The sequence below is a fragment of the Corvus cornix genome, chromosome 11 (genome assembly GCF_000738735.6).
Source record: "Corvus cornix cornix isolate S_Up_H32 chromosome 11, ASM73873v5, whole genome shotgun sequence".
In the NCBI taxonomy this organism is placed as follows: Eukaryota; Metazoa; Chordata; class Aves; order Passeriformes; family Corvidae; genus Corvus; species Corvus cornix.
In genome coordinates, this window is record NC_046341.1 from 16,312,444 (window position 1) to 16,332,342 (window position 19,899).

At 39.8% G+C, this 19,899-nt stretch overlaps 2 protein-coding genes across 3 annotated transcripts in view; one reads left to right on the forward strand and one right to left on the reverse strand.

The window, feature by feature from the left end:
* Nucleotides 1-2,657, forward strand: part of TDRD12 (tudor domain containing 12) — a 57,405-nt gene extending 54,748 nt beyond the window's left edge. The window contains exon 31 of one of the 2 annotated variants that reach the window (XR_005602869.1): nucleotides 2,258-2,657. The gene's annotated coding sequence lies outside the window, so the exon portion shown is untranslated. The remainder of the gene's footprint in view (nucleotides 1-2,257) is intronic. The other variant, XR_005602870.1, reaches the window with a different exon arrangement.
* The window catches only part of VAT1L (vesicle amine transport 1 like), a 56,602-nt gene that overhangs the window by 2,976 nt on the left and 33,727 nt on the right, over nucleotides 1-19,899 (reverse strand). Inside the window, exon 8 of the mRNA XM_039558131.1 lies at nucleotides 1,739-1,822. Within this exon, the coding sequence (XP_039414065.1) occupies nucleotides 1,739-1,822 (84 nt within the window). The remainder of the gene's footprint in view (nucleotides 1-1,738; nucleotides 1,823-19,899) is intronic.

Here is a 19,899-nt window from a genome sequence, read left to right on the forward strand (position 1 = left end):
TTCTGTCTGTGCAAAGCCTTTGCTGGCACTACACCACTTCCAGCTAAACCTGCAAGCTGTTCCCCCACAGCTCACAGCTCTATTTCCTAACAGAAAGCTGCTTGTAGGACAGCTGCACACGTGGACTCTGCTCTGTGCACTTACTGATAGTAAGGTTCTCAGATAGGAAACACAGCTGAGTAGGAAGTTTACAGAATGTGGGACCTCTGGTTTACAGCTCCTGTATCTGCTCTTCCAGGAGCAGGTAAATGCATGGCCCCATCTGAGGCACAGTGTGGAAAACTCAGGGGGCGATTTCCTTTCTTTTGTAAACTAAAACCCCAGTGAAACTTTACAGAGCAGTGGATATGTAGATACTGGCAGAATACACCCACGACAGAGTGCAGATCCCAGATCATACAGGAGTGGGAAGAAACCGCATTTTCATATTTTACTGGAGATGCCTGCACAGGCAGTAGGCAATTGCAGAAATCAATTAATTCAGACCAGCATTTAAGGCGTACACTGTGGGGTTTTTTCACATGGAAATACTTATTACAAGCTGTGTAAAGGTGCAGGACCCTCCAGCACTTCACCCTGTCAGTGTGACAGGTCTGTGGAGGCACAAGAGTCTGGTTCACTGGATGGGGGTAGTGTTTAACAGCACAGATTAGTGTGACTGGATTCTCTCACACACCCACGTTACCTCTCGTAGGACACAAGTATTAGCTTACAACTGCTTCAAAACCAAATAAGCAAGGGACCCATTTACTTTTAAAAGAGAAATGCAGTGATGTTCCTTCCTTGTTTGCTTACTAACCTCTGCTGGAAATAAAAATCTCAAACACAACCAGATTTTTATGCAGAAAAGCATTGCTCTGAAGTTACCCATATTTTTGAGTTAACACCCTTTCATAAAAGTGTACTGTTCCACATGTTCTTAAAGCCTTCCTTTTCCTTGCAGAGATTTTGTATGAGATTTGGGGTGGTTTTAGAGCAAGAGCTTAACTGTAAGTCCAGGTTCTTTTCTGTTCTTTTGAAATGGGAGATATCTCAGGTCTGAAAGTGAACTTCATACATCAGTACTGATTTAAAGTCAGTTTTGCATTACCTTCTTTACTGCTCTTTCCTATACCACCAGTGAATGCTCAGGCATGAGCCCGGCTTTCATTTACCACTGCTCTCTGAAAGGTTTCTGTACCATGTTAGCATGTGCTCCAATAAGTGCTCCAAATCCAGTGCTCCATCACTGCTATCTTCCTTCAGGACATTTCTAGAAATATTTACATATTATACTTCATGTATTACAAAACCCAGTAAACTAAATTCCTACCAAAAGTGCACTCTAACTTTAGTGTGGGAATCAGAAAGCACTTCTATGTTTGCACATTAAAGTAATATTGACTGGGTTTTTTCCTGTTGAATCCACTTATTCATTCAGGAATTTTTTAGTGTGAGAAATGTCTGTTTGTTTTCCATCACAAGGACAGAAAGACACATGGCAGTTTTACCCAGATCCAACACTTGCAGGCACATTTTTGGAGAAGGAGATAGCCATTCAGTATAGAATAGTAACTACTGGCACTTCAGGAAGTACATTACACTTTGAGTTAAATACACAAATTATGGTTACTGGTGGTATTTGGGTGCTTTGGATTTAGAAGAAATTGGTGTCAAAACAGCATTGCAAAGGACAGAAGTCACTGCCAGGCTGTACTGTGCCTGGCTGTACATCATGTCTGCAGTGCTTTGCACTCACCAGGGGAGTGGGTGCTTTCTCCACATCCAGAATGAGTTTGCCTATATTTCCTCGGTCATGGATTCTCTGCATGGCCTCCTTCACCTGAAAGAAAGATCACTATTGATAATTTTCAGTGACACCCTAGGAGAAGCCTGAATCCCTCCCTTCCAAAACCAGCAATATGTTTAAGGCGTGCTATGTGCAAGGTCACTCAAAGAGCTGCTTGAGAAAAGACTGATAGTTAAACATTTTTTTAGTGAATTTGTAAGGCCTGGCTTTTGCACTGTGTTTGCCAAAATGGGATGTGAGTCCTGAAGTCAGTCTCTGAACAGCATAACATGTCCATACCATTAATGCAGAACCAAAGTGATGGATAGCTGAGGTGCAGAGAGAAATACAGGCTCAGGGAGGTAATCCTAGAAGGTTGTCCATTGCATTTTATCTTTGCAGAATATTTATCAAGACATCCTACTTTCACTGAAAGTATGAAATGTTTTTCTAATTGACCTATGATATCTTTCAATTAATTTCTTACAGGTTACCACAGAGGAAATGCCGTGTCCAGGCAATGGCTGTGATCAATGCAATACTGCAGGTCCTGCTGCCTAAGCAAACATTTATTTCTTTCTTCGTCTCACTTTTTTTTAGCAACTGTTAAATAAGTGGTGTCCTACTGATACCACCAAGACCATCTGTTTAACAGCTGGCTGCAATTAGCAGTGAGAAAGGCACAAGAACCTCTTCTTTCAAGTGCACTGGAGAGAAGCTTATTTTGATGTATGATGTTTCAGAACTCAAGAGACCTCATTGTTGATGAATTGAATTTGTGTGTGTGTTGCACTGAATGTGTAATATGCAGCACACAGACCACTGTTGAGTCACTGGCACAGGCTGCCCACAGAAGCTGTGGCTGCCCCATCCCTGGAAGTGTCCAAGGCCAGGTTGGACAGGGCTTGGAGCAACCTGGGATTCTGGAAGGTTCCCTGTCCATGGCAGGGGGTTGGAACTGGATGAGCTTTAAGGTCTCTTCCAATCTATGATTCTATAAATCACTGAAAATTGGAAGATGTCAAGAGTTTCCTCACTTTCACAGTGGGAAACTTCAGGAACTGAAAATGTGCCCATAAAGGCTGTTCCATATCCTCATCACAGTGCTCTTTGCCAGCATAACAGGGTTGGTCAAGACAAAAATGAGTTTTATGTTAATAGGATTTAGCACCTGTGACATAGTTCTGTTGAATATTTTAAGAATAATGGCACGTAAGTTTGAAAGAAAATGTTGAGTTGGGACCTGAGGAGTCCCACAGTACATTTAAAAGCCTGAATTGGGGTCCAGGCCCCCAAAATAGTCCCTGAATGTCTAATACAGAAGGAGTTATGTGATTTTAAAGGTAATACAACATTCAACTTCCAATTAAATTTAATGGATGCTGGGCACAGCACAAAATGTCTTTCCCATCTGTTGGCCTTACTTGGGAAGCTGACTGCAGTGAACTCAGTATTACTCCTTGAGTTTTGCAGAGATGTTCCCTCAATTATTAAATACCGGACTTAAGAAAAATTCTATTAGAACAAAAGAAAAATTGCACTGCAAACACAATGACTTTCTAATTTAGGGCATTATTGTAAATTCACCTCAGAAAACACAATCTTATGAATCCCACTGGATAGCAGGCTGACCTCTAAATGTAGTCCACAAAATCACAATACCTTTTATGAAGCTACCTTAGAGCATAAACAACACCCAACTATCCTGTCAGACTAGTTCTGTACTATGGATACTAGTCCTTTAAGAATATCCAACAAAGATGCTGGAGAAGCAGCAGCTGTATAATTTTTTATGGCTGTTATTAACCAAATCAAGCTTTTAGGAGGTTACAGCACAGCATAAATAATTGGAGAAATAAAGAATTGGAGAAATCAGCAAACACACTTGCCCATCCAATGAAATTTATAACCAGAACATCATGTGGAAAGCAGGGTACGCAACATTTATTTTAATTTGCACCATATCATATTTAGCAAGGCAAATTTGAGAAAATGTGCTTTCCCTGCTTTTTTCACATACACAATATCAAATTTTAAGCCCCTGGAGAAAGGTTCAGGAGTTGTTTCCAAGACACTTGTAAGTAACTTGCAAATGCAAACAGCAGGCAGAGGCAAAGGGAACAATAAAACTTATAACAATAATAGTGGCTATGGAATCCAGATGGAGCTATTAAAATATATAAAAACATTGAAAAGAATTTGAAGAGCTGATACAACATCTGTGCCTTTTAGTGTTATTTGCAACTTACCTATCCAGTCAGTCACATTCTGTACTAGTGCAATGCCATTCAGCACACGATGTCTGAGTTGAGAGACCATGAGCTATTTTAGAAATGAGTAATTTTTATGTTTATGGCTGCTAACAGTCCACTTGTTCAACCAAGACTGCAACTACTTGTTTCCCAAGGTGCCTGACTATTAAAACCATTCCCTCTTTCCCTCTTCTCCTATAGGGGACAGAGTATTAAAAACCTTCTTTGCTGTGCAAGTATGGTTCAGTTGCTCTGCACAGACTATATGGAAGAGTTTACTTTTTTTCTGTGCCTTTCACAGAGGGAGGAGCTTCTATGAGTTTGTGCCTCAGTGTTTGCACATTCCTAATGAAGACAGTGCATCCCTCTGAGCTGGGTTAAAGCCAGACCCAGGCTTAATTGGTAGTACAGGGAGGCAAGTGGAAATTCAGGAATTTACTGGAGGCTCCCTGAAATGGTTGAATTTTGATTCAAAATAAACATCCCTTCCAGCAGCAAAATCACAAGGGTTTCCCTCTTCTTACAGCATTCTACCCCTAAATCCCTCTTCACCAATTATTCCATATTGGTTACTATTTGCATTTGTCAGCTCAAAGCCAAGTAAATGGATTTTACTTTTGTTTATATGGATGAGTTAATTGGAATTATTCTTGTGCAGAGTCATCATCAGAGGGCTCTTGGATGGGAAACAGTGCAAAGGAGTGTTTTTTGATAGAAGAGTTTCCACTGGAAAAAAGGACAAAACTCTGTTGTCCTGTGTTTGCCTTCAGTATGGCTCAGCCCTGAGAGGGTCTGTGTCTGAGGTAATGCCAAACTATGGATTTTAGCCTTGAGAGCCCCCAGATTGACACAATTTTTATCAGAGCTCTGCTATGGAATCAGAACTATTACACATTAGTGGACCACTGGTCCTGGCAGCAACAATACGCTGAATTGACATAGTATCTCTCAAAAAAACCCTATAATTTCATTCTCTTTAGTTAATGATTTGCAAAGTTTTTATTTCATTAAAAGCATAAGTGACTCCTCTACAGTAATGGTCATAAACTGTCTTCCAGTACTGAACACAGCACCTGTGTATGCACTGGGAACATGGTATGATTTTATTGTAGTCATTCTGTTTTTTGTGAGCTGATAGCAATTTTCCTTTAAAATAAAATACAAGCTTGCATAGAAAAAAAGAGAATAATCCTGATCTCAGTTTCTTCCTTCTACATAGTAAAGTACTAATAATAGCAGAGTACTAACAGTGAAGCACTACTACTACAAGTAAGAAACCAGCTTTCAGGAATCACAATATATCCATAAATGACTTAGAGAAGTTTAATGAAGTCCTCTGTCAGCATTCCTGACTAATTTACAATACACTTATCTTTGAGAAATATAAGTTTAAAAAGCTCCAAATTAAGCATGTTATTACCTGTGACCACTCATTACTCAGGATTTTCATACTGAAATTTTAAAAACAGCAAGCACTACATGATTTTTTACTCAAACAGTATCTGCAATGCTAAAACAATGAAACCAAGATGTATTCTAAACAGAAAAAATAATACAACATGCTGTCAGAGGCTGGCGTTGTATTTGATTATTTGCAGCCAGCTTCTGATTACAGTGCTTTTCCACAGTTTTTGATGTCAGGGTGTAAAATCAGTCCATTTAAAATCAACTAAAAGACTTTTTTCCCCCCTGAAATACATATTGTACACCTGCCTTAATTCTGTTTCCCCCCCTATGTTCTCCTTGGATTTTTCTTGTTTGTTTTTAGCACTATGCTTTCCCCAGGTAATTGGGACAGAATTCTTGTCTGGCATTTCATTTTAAGTCATTCATTTCAGGTCTCCCCCTCTGCTGTCCTGGTTCCTTTTCCTTTGGAAAGTTCCTGAATAAAGACACTTTCCTGGGTGCAAGTCTGATCCTCTGTAAATAATATATACCTGAAACAGTTATGCTCCAACTTTGTATTGCTATAGTCAATCCTCCACTTACCCATTTTACTGCCAAACTAATTTTTTGGCTGCTTGCATTCAAAGTCAAGAGCCGACAGTAATCTCTACTGAGGTATTCATAAATCCTTGCTGACATTCAGTTGGCTCTGCAACTTCATTTTGCTGTTAGAACATAGCAAGAGCAGTCTACTGCTTTATAAATACAGGGAAATTTAAATGGAAAATGTATTACTAATTATCTGTAGCACCATTTCACAGTGTGAAAGAGAAATGCAGCCTGCCTAAGAAATGGATGCTATTTTCAAGCCTTTGGATATTATTTTAAACATTGATCCATTTCTGTATTTGGCTCTTAGAAGGAACCAATCTCAGGAGTAAAATAAGAGAGACTGGGAATCTGGAACATGAAACCACTCACTCTGCCAGCATAAAACATTGGGGGCTTTAGGCCCACATCAGTAACACGGATGTTTAGAAGGGAGAAACAATGAAGGCGACATGGCATGGAAAAGCTGCCTAGTCGAAATGTCAAAACACAATGCTTTCATCATCCTACATGAAGCTGTTTAGCTCAGTAATGTGATTAATTTTATTGATTTGGTTTTTTAGTGAAGTTCTAAGTTTACTTCAGAAAAACAAAATACATTGAAAGACACTGGTGCAAGAGAAGAGTGGATATTCTTCAGCTGCACAAGGTTGGATGCAGTCTGTTGCACAAACTCCCATCTGTAGATTAAAGTTTCATTTTTGCAGACAACTTCTTTAGCCCCTCACTTCCAGCTAAGGCAGGTTTATTGGATGGTGGCAGAGAACTTTGTCCTTTCTTTTCTTGAGACACTCTGATGACAGTGTGTTTCCCTGAGGTATATGAAAGGATTTCTACTTACAAATAAAGAAATCAATCCTTCACTCCCCTTTTTGGTAAATCAGGCCATGGTGTGAAAGGCTAAAGAATCCTCTGACAAGATTAAAAATTTAATCCAAGCCAGGAGTGAAATTAATTCAATTATCTCAGTGCAATCTGTAAAACTCCCCAGTCGTTCTAACACTGTATTATCACGAGCTGTCAAAAAGGTTATCAGCACCAAAATGGAGGAAACATCCCTGAGTTCCAGATGGGCACAGTGAAGCAGAGCATCAGTTTAGGTTATGATCTACAACTGTAATTTTCCCTCCCATTAGTTCCACACCTTTAGGTTCAAGATTACTGTTTATTTTTATACATCATCTCAAAGAATCACCTTTCATCCTCTGCTTACACCCTGAAAATGTCCAAGCCTTCCAGCATGTCAAGACTCTTCCCCTCTAGCCATGAAATAATCCCCTCATCCACTGTAACCTGTGCTGCACACCTCACCCCAAAGCCCTGCTTTTCCAGCTACATCCCCCTCTTTAATCCTTCAGCTGATTCTTCAGACCAAAAGGAAAGACAAAAGGAGCAACATTTACCCTCTGCATCTGGCCATCAATCCAACTCCCTTCTGCCCACACCTCCTCCTGTGAGCACTTCTGCCCAGTACTTTTTTTAAGCACCCATGTGACTTTTTGTGGGTTTTTTCACGTAAGAGAGGGTCCAACACAGACATCTCCAAAGCTGGTGCTTCAGTGATTCTTTACAGCAGCTCCCCAAATGTCAATGCCACTGCATGCCACAAAGCCAGTTACACCATCTGCCTGCACTTACTGGCTCATCCATTCACATACTGGCTCTTGGGCAGTTTCTGAAGCCTGCACTGTCTCATTGTCATGTCTACAGAACCCCCACCCGATCCTAGGGCAGCCTGCTCATCACAGCTGTAGCACCCAGAAACTGTAACAGCACCTTTTAACCATCTGTTGTCATCCAGCCCATTCATAATTAAGTAAAAGAGCTGGAACAAAGCATTTTGCTGAAGCAAAATGACTTTATCTTGAGGCTGGCTGACTTCTGTTCTTCAAAAACATGGGGAGAAAGGAGGGAGCCCCCTTTAGCCTGCTTAACCATCAGAAACAGAACCATGTCTCTTCTCAAAAGGTTTGTTAGGTCTTTGGTTTGGTATTGTGCAAAACAGATTCAAAATCTACTTCACAGTCCCATTGTGAGGTTCATCAGAGGTCAGAATGGAAAGCACAGCATGACAGCTACTTTTGGAAGATATATACAGACAGATATCTGTATATACAGACAGATTTCAGTCCCTGCTCTATGGCATAATTTCCTTGACATCACTAGGCTGCACATGAATGAGTGAGAGCAGGTACTGGGAGGAGAAAAAAACCTCAGTTGATAAAGGAGTACCAGGAGTGTCCAATAGCCTTCAATCACTCAAACGTATGTTCTGTAAATGAATATTATCATTCAAGCATGGATTTCACACAGGTCAGCACTCTGACCACTCCTCCCAATCTGAGCATGAACTTTCCTGCAGGAGAATTCAGTGTTTTCCATACAAAAGCCCAGAGAGCTCCCTCCTGTTACCCCTGCCCTGCTCCTCTATGTGCAGCTGAAACAACAAGGCAAAGTTTAGCTCGTGCTTGACTGCAGGCTCTGCCTGCCAGGGCAGAGCTGTCTGCACCAGCATTGCTCACCAACAATTAATTCCTCTCTGAGACGCCTGCAACTGCATCATGCCTGCAAAATCACATGGACAGGGTCTCCATGGTGACAGTGCCATGCGCTGTGCAAACATCAGCGGGCTAGGCAGGGTTACTTTGGCAACCCAAGTGCCACAGGTAATGATCCAAATCTCCTTCACATTTATGAAAAAATAATCTGAATTAAAAACATGCCCATGTTTCATTCTAGGGCCAGCTCTGTTCTGTTGCTGCTCATAAATGGCACTATTTCGATGAGGCCAGAGCTACCTCCATTAGAATTACAAACAAGAATATCAAGAATAATTATTTAACCATCATTTCTATACAGTAATGAAGAAAAAAGATGCACACTGCAGTTGATTCTAGCTGAGATACCACATAAGCAAAGCTTTAATACTATAGATTTCATTAATACTATAGAGAAAAATAATTTTCATCAGGCTCACTGCTGTGTTCTATTAGAAAGCTATGCTGTTTTTAAGATGGATTGTGAGCTGCATTCTAACTGCAGATGCTCTTCTCAGACCAGAAGAGTTTTCTTTCATGTTTTTGGTATATATGGCTTTTAAAACTAACACTGCACTCACTACAAAGAAAAATCACATCATCTGTCTGCTGGATTATGTCTGTCTAGATCTGGTCTGTGGAAGGCAAGAAACTCAAGGAACCAAGGACAGCAGTTTCTGAACTTGCTGGCAGCTCTGAGGGAATAGCTGGTGTTCTACTCCCTGCAGACCCTGCCAGGGCACAGGAAGCACTGAGCAGAGGTGAATCTCCCTTTGCAGCCACAGAGCCCTGTGAGGGTGGCTTGGGCTCAGTGAAGGGACAGCCAGGACACACACATGGCCAGCAGTCACTGGCTCCTTTGCTAATGACTGCCCTTCTACTCCCAAGAGAGACATCTGTCAAAATTTAGTCCTGTTGTTTTGCTGGCATATTTTCTCCTTAATAATCTTGAAATATCTCTCTCGTGTTTATGCAATATGATGTTGGTAATATTTCATTGGGAAACATGCTGACTTTTTTCAAACTTTTTTTTTTAAGTGAGTTCGCACTATTTCCCTTTCTCAGGCTGCCTTCTGTACAAGCTTTTCTAGAAAAACTGTTTTCCTGTGTGATTACTGACAATTATCCTACCAGACACAGTGATCTGGACAAAACCATCCTTTGCTGTTAGGGATTGTTTCCCTTGAGAGCAATGGAATAACGTGTATTCAGCACAACACTCTTCCATGGGAATGATCTGCATTCGTGATAGGAATATTTCCCTTGCACTGTGTAGCAGAATAGCCAGCAGAAAAGTGCTTCTAGTGTTAAACTGACTTACCTGCTGAGACAAAATCCTTCAATTACCTGTTTGTGTGGGAGCTGGGTATATGGGAGGCCGGCAAACCCACATATGCAACCAGCCTGGATTCTCCTGTCTCACCTACACCATCAATTCTGAAGAAACCTCCCAGACTCTGTTCTCCTGGAGGCTGAGGGTTTGCAGCAGTTTGCACGACAGATGGAAAAACAGCATAATATTTACAGGATTTTGAATAGGCTCTATTCCTGCCTGTGGTGAATGCAGCCAACTCTTGAGATGCAGAAATTGAGCACTGAGCATATATAAGAAGACACATCAAACTCAGGGTATGTGGGGCCCAATTTTCATAAATGCCTACATGGGCATGGAGAAAACATGGATACAATCAAAATGTAAAAAATTAGTATCACTAACAATGATTTTGAGCTGATTATTTTTCCTACAGGAGTAGTAAAATAACTTGGATCATGAAGTCTGTTTCCATGTCATGTCACATCATGTCATGTTCTGTCCTGCTAGAGCCCATCTGAAAGCAACAATGATTTTACCCAACTCCACTGGTTATGCCCTGTCACACTGAACTTTTGCACCAATGGTTTTGCCTGCACACGTGCAAACAGAAAGTACTTTTTAAATCCCTTTCATCCCTCCACTGCTATTTGCAGCTGCAAACAGCAGCAATGGCCTCTGTTCCCTTCTGCTGCCTGTCAGTGAGGAGAGACCTTTTCTCTGGAGTACCTTTCAGCCTCTCTGCATGTTGCCATGGCAGCAAGACTAAAACCAGACCCAAGATGAGAAAAATGTCAAAGGAATAAAAACTGATGCTACAGGCAAACTCTGAGTCCTCCCTTGCCTGCTGAATATACCTATTAAGTGATACATCTTCTGGATGGAGAGCTACAGCTGCAGAACTGTGCTGTTTTCACTCCTTCCTTATTCCTATAAGCTCCTGCTGACGTCAACGAGTATTTGTTTTGTCTCAGTAAAATTCAAAGAAAAAGAGATTTAAAGCTTTGTAATTACAGAATAACTGAGCCAAATCTTGCCAGTCTTTACTTACAGAGTCACCAGGGATAAAGCAGGAAAACAGGCAGAATCAACAACAAATTAAATATTTAGAAGTACTGAAGAGCAGTGCCTAGATTATCAGTTTGGTGAGAGCCTTTCTACATGATAAAGGAGGAGAAAAGAGCCTGAAATTTGATCCATCAACACAGGGAATTCCAGCAGGTTAGGACAGCTCAGGGGCATTCAGCACCATGACAGCTAAAGACTAACTTTTGGTTGTAGCAAAGTGCTATAAAACGGACATTTCTGTGAGACTGTGCATTATCTCAGAACCTGCACAGAGCCAGAACGGACACTCATTTTGATTTAAACTGGCACAGCTTTTCTCAGTATCACTTATTATTAAGATAAGCTCAAAGGAAAAAGCCATTTTTTCCCTGCATTACTATAGGAAATTATTACCTTATTCCTTTCAGAGTCAAGGGTTGTTTCTGAGGGGTAGAGATTTGGTGACGAAATCCCTGGAACACACTTGAGCAGAAAAGACATATCCTGTGAATCAGGATGAAGCTTTAAGGGTCTTGCACTGGTATTTCTTTTAGAGCAGCAACAAAGCCAGAACTCCTACTCTATTCCTGGGAGCCACTGGCTCCCCGGGACTGGCTGAACCCTTGGAATTGATGGTAGAAGTTACAATAGCATGGTCCCAATGTTAGGAGAATGGCTTTGAGCACATCAAAGCCACGAGTAGAGGAGCTCAGAACCGGTCACCTTCATGGTACCTTTCTGAGCATTAATGCATCTTGAAGTAAGTTGCAGCCAGCTGTGCACACACACATGCTCCAGACACCCCTGAAGCTTGAGGTATTCAGAGGTGATGGACTACAGCAGCAGCTCTTATGGTGAGGAAAATTCCTTTAGCTGCAAATGAATTTTAGCAGGAAAAGAGACCCTCTGTATTCTGTTAGGATGCAGCAGTCTGCTGCCTAAATTGAATTAATAGATGATGCTCAGTTTGCTGTATTCCTGTACTCCATCACAATCTGTTATAAAAAAATATGGCAGGAAATAAACTTTATTACATTTATCACAATGCAATTAAAAAAAGAGATATCTTATATTGTTATTAACTATCAAGCTCCATGCCACCAGTTTTTAAACTCTTCCCTCTCCAATGTTGCCCTGTGATCTCTTTGAAAAATGTCTGGAGGAAAACTGCACCAGCCCAAAGAAGATCTTGTTTGTTCTCTTGCCCTCAGCTCCACGAGTGTCATTAAACTCTCCTGCTCACCCTCAGGATGTGCAGACCTAATCCTGAGCACTCTGCTTTGTGTGGTGCTGTATTGCTGGCTTTTGAATTACAATGCCTGGGCTGTCGAAGGGGAATGTTGCTGATCTCCTCTGAACAGCAGGAGTCCTGTCTGGTTAACTCCCTGTGGGAATCCAACAGAGATCCCTCTTCACACAAGTGAAAGATCATCCAGCCTTTCTGGAGCTCCACAGGAATATTGCTGTGTGCCACCGTGGGTCAGGGGCTCTTCCAGCCACACCACTGCTTTAGTGTTCAGGCTATTACAGCTTTTAGTGTTCAGGGTCCAATAATGTAAGAAATGCCACAGAACTCAGAGGGCCTGTTCTGTGTGCTGCTTCTTTTACTGTTTCTCTCTAAGCAGCAGTCCTTGTCCTCCCAAAAGCTGGACAGTGGCGTGGATGGAACCTTGTTCTGACCTTCTGCGATGCAAATCTACACACACCCTTTGGGCTTGTGTCTGTAAGCATAAGATAATTTGTACTATCACTTCCTTGCTACTATGGTGAAAAAAAAGGTATTTGTTTTCAGTTTTATGTTTAGACCAAAAGTCCTTCCAAGCCCCTTCTGGATAAAATAAAACCAAGACCCCACAGGTGATTACTTTCTTGCTGTTTCCCAAGCTTTCATCAGCATCTGTTTATTCAAATTTCTGTCTATTCACAAGAAAAGAGTTTATTTTATAGAGAGGAGATATTTCTTTGTGTGTACCTCACTAGAGAGAATTTGCTTTCTTTTAGGAAGCTGAAAAATTAGAGAAAACTTCCCACAAGGAATGTCCTTTTTAATCTATTATTTTATTTTACCAGCACTCCATGCTGATGGTTTGTATTAGTTCCACCTGATTTGTCTTTCAGGCTTGTTCCAGTTCTCTGATTCACCAGAACCACTATCCAAAACTGGATCTTCACAAAAAACTAATTTCTACAGTCTATCAGAGGTTTCTCCATCTCTTACCAGCACCAACAATTTTTTTTTGCATTTCTCACCAACACTTTTGAAGCCACACTTCAAGCCCCACAACCTGCATGAGAGTAGTTTTCCTTTTTTCTCCCTTAACCTTCCCTGTTGTGGCCTTTGTCCTTTCCTTGCTTTCTTCTATTTGATCCTTGTAATAAGATCATAAAAACACATCCTCATTCTACACCTTTCCCATATGGCAGGTGAGTTTTTTGGAAGTCAGGCACAAAACCTGTGACTAACATGGCTTCTGCCACTGTAACCTTTCATGTTATTTGTTAAACAATTCAAACAAGTCAAGTATTTTTCTCCCAAAGACCTATCACATATTCCTCATGCTCTTCCTTGAGCTCTATTTTGAGTTCCTTATTTCACAATATGGGATCTGAAAATCAGTAATAAAATAATGAGAAAATCCTGTGTGACCTGTCTACTTATTCCAAAGAACTCTAGGTCTTCCTTTATTACTACTAAGGAACAGAAATTGTGTTTTATTCCAGAACCACTATTCCAAAACCACGGGAAGTAAACGTAGTGATTACAAAATACAGTAAACATTCCGTCTTCCAGATGGTAATCAGTAAAAAGTCTTGACACTGTAATTTCCAAAGTCTGAGAAGCTTAATGTAAAAATCCACCTACTGGGATCAGATTAGCAGACACATTTATGTTGTGACTTTGAAAAATATCTCCATGTTATTTTGTAACAATGGATTATCTTCAGTAAAATCCATCCCCAATCAGTAAACTAATTATGTAAATTCTTGAAACTCATCAAGATAAATACCAAAGGACTCTGATGATACAAATGAGAAAATACTTCTCTTTTGATTTCTTGTGTAATTTTTTTTTTTTTGTTTCACAAAGTAGTGTCTTGAGAATTGCAAACCTAATTCTTCATAAGTTATCATAGTATTTTACAATCATTCAAAAAGTGCTCCAACTCAGCCCTTACCATTGGGTGCCACTCTGTAACTTCATTAAAATGAAACAAAAAACACACACTGTGTTATATTAAACTGTAACACAGTTGTTATGATAGACAGTATGATTCATGCTTATCCTCAGTTTGAGCTACATCACTTTACAGCAAGATGGAAATCATTCATCCAGGCAAGATGAAAGGTATTTGAACTTATCTTGTTTTCTGGTTGACAGTTTTACAATATATATTGCAGTCTATTTGCTTTATTACTTAGCATTTCTCCTGGCACTGTTAAAAAATGTCTCATTCTAAGCCTATATTAAAGATCTTAACTTGCAGTTAGCATTGTACCAGTGTGATTGCTATAAAATTGATTTAGTTTACAACAAGTTTAATGCTGGTGTGTGAGCACTCATTCAGCTCAGCATTCCATTCTACTGACCCAGCTCAGACTGCAATAATTGGTAGCGGGGAGCCAGAGCACAAGTGTCCGTGTGACAGAACGTCCCTGCTGCAGCCCAGGCAGTTTTTAATCTAATTCAATTAAACTTGCACATGTAGATGGTACCCCAACCCCCAAAGGCTTGTGCCTGAGCCACAGCAAGGCAGGGAAATAGGCAAGAACCTCAATAACACACATTTTGCTAGCTGGAGGCTAAGGCAGGTTTAACTGCAGGAACTCTGAGAATTATGCTGGGTGTTTCCTTTAGATTGAAGGGAAAGATACAGTATTGTCTTACTTCTGCTAAAGAAATCAAAGGTTATGCCCTTCTTGCTCAGAAAAGTTTAATATCTTTAAGATATTTTACCCAGGACATAATCACAGCATATAACAGAAAAAGCCTTCAGGTTCTTCTCACGGTTTTGAGTATTTGGTGGTGGTCAGGAATTCTATTTTATACGACCTTTATTCTACTAAACGGAATTAATTTAAACAAAGATTTGGAGCCGTCTGTGATGTGTGAAGCTTTATTTCTTATAGGTATTCAGATGTGTGCACTGTAACATCACCTTCAAAAGCCTGAGCTTTAATTCTCAAACTATCATTTTCTGTACAATCAAAACTCTGCAAAATCAGTGCTCATTTGGAACTCTTAAATTACATCACTCCCTTTTAGTATTGTTTTCTCAAAGTCAATGCTCATAATACAGAGTTTTTCCCTACAAAATACCTTTGTGTTCAATCATTCCCAACAGGTTAATATATATTTAGGAGTCTTTTAGTATTGACCATGTATCTGCCTGTGCTGCCTTGGTGTTAATTTAAATCATTATCTGTAATGAGCAATAATGTTATTACTAAACTGCAATACCACATAGAACTCTCAATTATGACATTAAATTTAGATTATATTATGCTAAGAGATATCTTTATGCCCAAGAGTAATTCTGCTTTTAAAACTCATCTGTGCTTAAAATGATTAAAAAGAATATATGAGCCATTTTCATTATGTGAGAACAATTATCTTGATTAACAATTGTTATGCGCTAAAATGAAGTGTTATTTTGATACAATCATGGCATTTTGAGTAGAATTATGTAAACCAGAAAAGTAAACTTGCTTCCAACTAAAGTTCCCCACTATACTTAGAAAAGGAGAATTCAATCATACTACATATTGTAAAATGTTATAAAATTGGAATGTTTTAACATTTTTAAAATCACATGACAGGGAGTTTTGGATAAACAGGGGGAAGAGAAATCCAAATCAGAACAACCTGGTAATCAGGTGCATCAAGAGAAGTGAACATAACGTGTGTTGCTGCCACTACTGGGTAAGTGCCCATGAGCAACTTCCACAGCCTTTGAGGAAACTGCAGGAGCCTCCTGGTAAGCTCCAATAACGGGCTCTAAGCACAGCCTGGAAGATCCTGTATTCCACCAGGTGGGATATTCACCCTCCTGCTCTCCAGAGGGCAATGAATGAGTCCTTGTTGTGATGGTCCAGTAACAAATCTCAGGGTGGGGAAGGCAGGATTGCGATACGCTGACTCGTGAAATTGAATATTCAACTGTCTTTTCTAAGTATCACCAATACCAGCAATGGATCATCTGGTCAATATGTAGAAGTATAGCTACATAAAACCACAAAATTATCATCTACAGTTAAGTGCCTTTTCTTGGATCTTAGCAAAGTTGTGTGAAATAGAACACAAAACCTGTGTTTTCTTTGCAATAAAGGCAATTTAGTAACCTAATCAGACCACTAGTAAATTAAAACAACCCTGGAGAATAATTTTGTGCTACTGCTCAAGAGATTTCCAAAATTTCTACCAGTCTGCCAAAACTAGTCATCAAAATGATCAGCTGCTGAGAGATAAAACTGGCTTTGCTGATGGAATTAATAATTTACTTTTTCTTTGGCCATTGTTAGTAGCTACATCCATAAGCAGATCCCAGGAGAAGAGCTAAAATGTTCACCTTAGAAAAGCATTGCTAAAACCAAAAAGGCCCATTTAATTTAATTTACTGTACCAGAGTTCAGTATCTATTAACATCTAAACATCCTTCTACTGTAGCTAAAAGCTTATGTCAATGTTCCCTCTTTATAGGCCAAGCACCCAAAATTCCCCAAAGCAGAAAAATGTGAGCTAGAATTTACTCATTTGCTCGAGGCACAGCATCTACTGATGTTTCTCACCAGAGTAATGCAGCAGTGTATGAAGGCATCCCTTTTCCTTCTGCTCTATTAACCTTTCTGCTCCCTGTCAGTCATGGAAATGGACATAGGGATCGTGCTGCCAATGTAGCATTATTTAGACAAAATGGACCCATCAAATTTAAATATATATATAGAGATACTTTAATTATTCTTATCTCCCACTCCCCTTTTGATTCTTTTCAGTCACTTCTTAAGTGGATTTCTGGGCATACACTGATTAATGAAGTAACAGACTCATAGATTGCAGTGAGAAAACCAAACAAAATAATTACTTTTTTTTTTTTCCCCTGCAAACCAAGAGGCCAAAACCTCATCCAAAATCATCAGGGATCTCCTTACAGTCTGAAAATGGGAATGTGTCAAAGGCAGGAGGAATCCAAATTATTTGTATTCTCTACTGTGCCAGACCTACGAGGATGACACCTCTTGTCTCTCTCAACATCACCAAGTAGACTCCATTATTTCTATTTCTGTTTTTAATCCTTAGCATCTGTGAAAATAGGTCTTTCTTTAATTTGAATGCAGACTAAAAGAAGTTTCTGAGAGAATGTAAACAATCAGGAGGAATTGTTAACACAAACCTCTGATTTCTGCTTCATGCTATCCCAAGAGAAAAGCTGAATTTCTCACATTAGCACTCCCTGCCAGCCTAAACTGACCGACCAAGAGCTTTCTTCCCAAACCACCCAACTAATTAACAAAGAAGCGTGAGTGGAATTTTTTGAGAGGGAAACCCAAGGTTTCATTCACAGGCTCTGTGGCTGAAACCACACACACTCACAGAGCACAGCACAAGAATGAAACAGCATCTAAATGTGGCTTTGAAAACTTTTGTTTCTAATATTTTCCCTCTAGTACCTGCTATTTGTGAGTCTTACTCACAGCATCCAGTAATTATTTCTGAGTGACAGAAAACAGTCATTGTTCCAACCCTTAAGGAATTCCTTGCCAATTAGTGGTACTACCAACTCTGTGGAAGAGGAGACACTGTACACTTTCTCTTAGAATTAATTTAAAACTATTTCTGCTGGTGGATGCAATAATACATCGGCACATATTTCATCCACATGCAAGACTGAGAGAAGATAGGCAGATATTTCCTTGCATTATCAGGTAGAAATAAAAAGGAATGGTTTGAAGCATGCTTGGATCAAGGATCTAAAAGAAGTGTCTTTTATTCTCTGATACTTCACAAAGAGTGTAGAAATTGTTTTTGAGTAAGGAAATGATCTCATGACACCCTGTTTTCCTGTCTTTTGAGAAGTGCTTACATTTAAAATGAAGTGTAAAACAACCGTGTTAGAGCCAAATATTCAAGATAAAGACAGAAGAAATATACTCTGTCTTCTGGAGCTATGCCCATATGTTGGTGTCACTGATGGGTAGAGTAAAGCTTTCCCTAACGAGGTCTCTCTTTATTTCCTTGCAGGGGAGCAGCATCACCAAATCAGCTCAATCCATAAGGAATGTGTGCCCATTTATTACTTAGCAGCCAGCTAATACATTTCAGAAAGCAGATTACTCCTGTAAAATACTGCTTCTTCACAGTAATGAATCAGCAGCTTGCTCAGTATAACATCTTTGTCCTTATTTTTCTAATAAATGGCAAAGCACCTCTCCCCATACAGTCTCCTGTTGCTAATTTAATTAACTGGAAGCATGTGACTAGTTTAATAGTGCACACTTTTTCTTCAGAGGGATCCATCAATGCTTCCTATATTATTTTCCTGCCTATTTCCCCCTGCCCTTGCACTATCCATCAGGAACCAAATCTACTTGCTGTTTCCCCTTCCCTGCAGTTCCAGAAGCTATTATGGCTGTGGCACACAAGGGCAAACAGAAGTGACAGCCTGACCTGTCCCAGAAATACGACCATGACTCACCACTGCACTTTCAACCTCCAGTGCCTCATGCCTTCTACCAAGTATTTTCTGCCTGTGTATCTCCATAACTAATTAATTCTTAGCAGAGTGCTTACTAAGTAGATCAGGAAAGCGCTGTAGCTGCAGGCCGTATTTATGTTAATGGGGAGGTTTAGTCTCAGGCTGGTCAGATTCTAACCTTTGCAACAGCAACATCTGAACAGTGCTCATCAGAAACACTGCCAAAATACATTTCCATGTTTGCCACTTCATTCCAAAACATGAAAATGGCATTCCCCTGGAAGAAAAGAGCTCACTGACCTTTGGCAGAACACACACCTCGGTGAGATCAGAGCCCCCATTAAGGCACTCAGTGACAAAGGCTCCTGGAGATGCTGAGACGCAGCCCAGGGCTATGGCTGTGAGAGGCCAGAACTGGCAATTAGAGATTTGCAGGCTAATCCGTGATCTTTCCATTACTGTGCTGCATGGCACCAGGCAAGGAATGACATCCACCATCTCTTCTGTTATTCATCTATTAAATGGGTATTATAGCGCAAATATTCTCACTGTGCATAAAGGAACCTTCTGAAGACTCTAGATGGCAAAACTGTTTAAACACAGGTATTCAACTGGCAGGCTAGATAAAACAAGCTCAATTTCAGACACTGTAAAAAAATACTAGAAAGCACAGAACTGAAATAAATTACTTGTCTAATTAAATTCCATTCATGTATCTTGAATTGCATACAGTGAATTTATGAATAATATATAGCAATTGAAAAGAATTGACTTCTGCTTATGTATTTAACAAGCAAAGTCTGAGTTTTCTAAAACAGCTCATTTACCCAATCAGATTTTGTGGTAATCACAGTTAATGTCATGTATTTGAGGCCTTATGGAGCCACTGTGCCTGTATCAAGGTCTTGGTTTTTTTCTTTCTCAGGCTTTTAATAAAATCATACCCATTGCCATCAACAGTGTGTGAATCTAAAAAGACCATGGGGTTATGCCATCCCTTTCTGATAGTGGTAAGAAGGGTAGAATGAATTATGAAGTAACATGTTAAACAGCATTAAATGGGGAAGAAAAGCAAATGAAATTTTATAGGGACTTTGTAGGAACTTAGTAATTCCCCCAAGAGCAGCAAAGATCCCAAAAGCACGTATACAGAATGTTTTAGGGGGAAAAAATTGCAATACCTAATTATTTCCAGTACTTTCAAGGTATGTTAAATTCATCTAAGCATACAGCACCAAAATTATTCTGAGTTTTAATTAATATTTATTTCAGATACGCATCTTGGGAAAATTCTTTG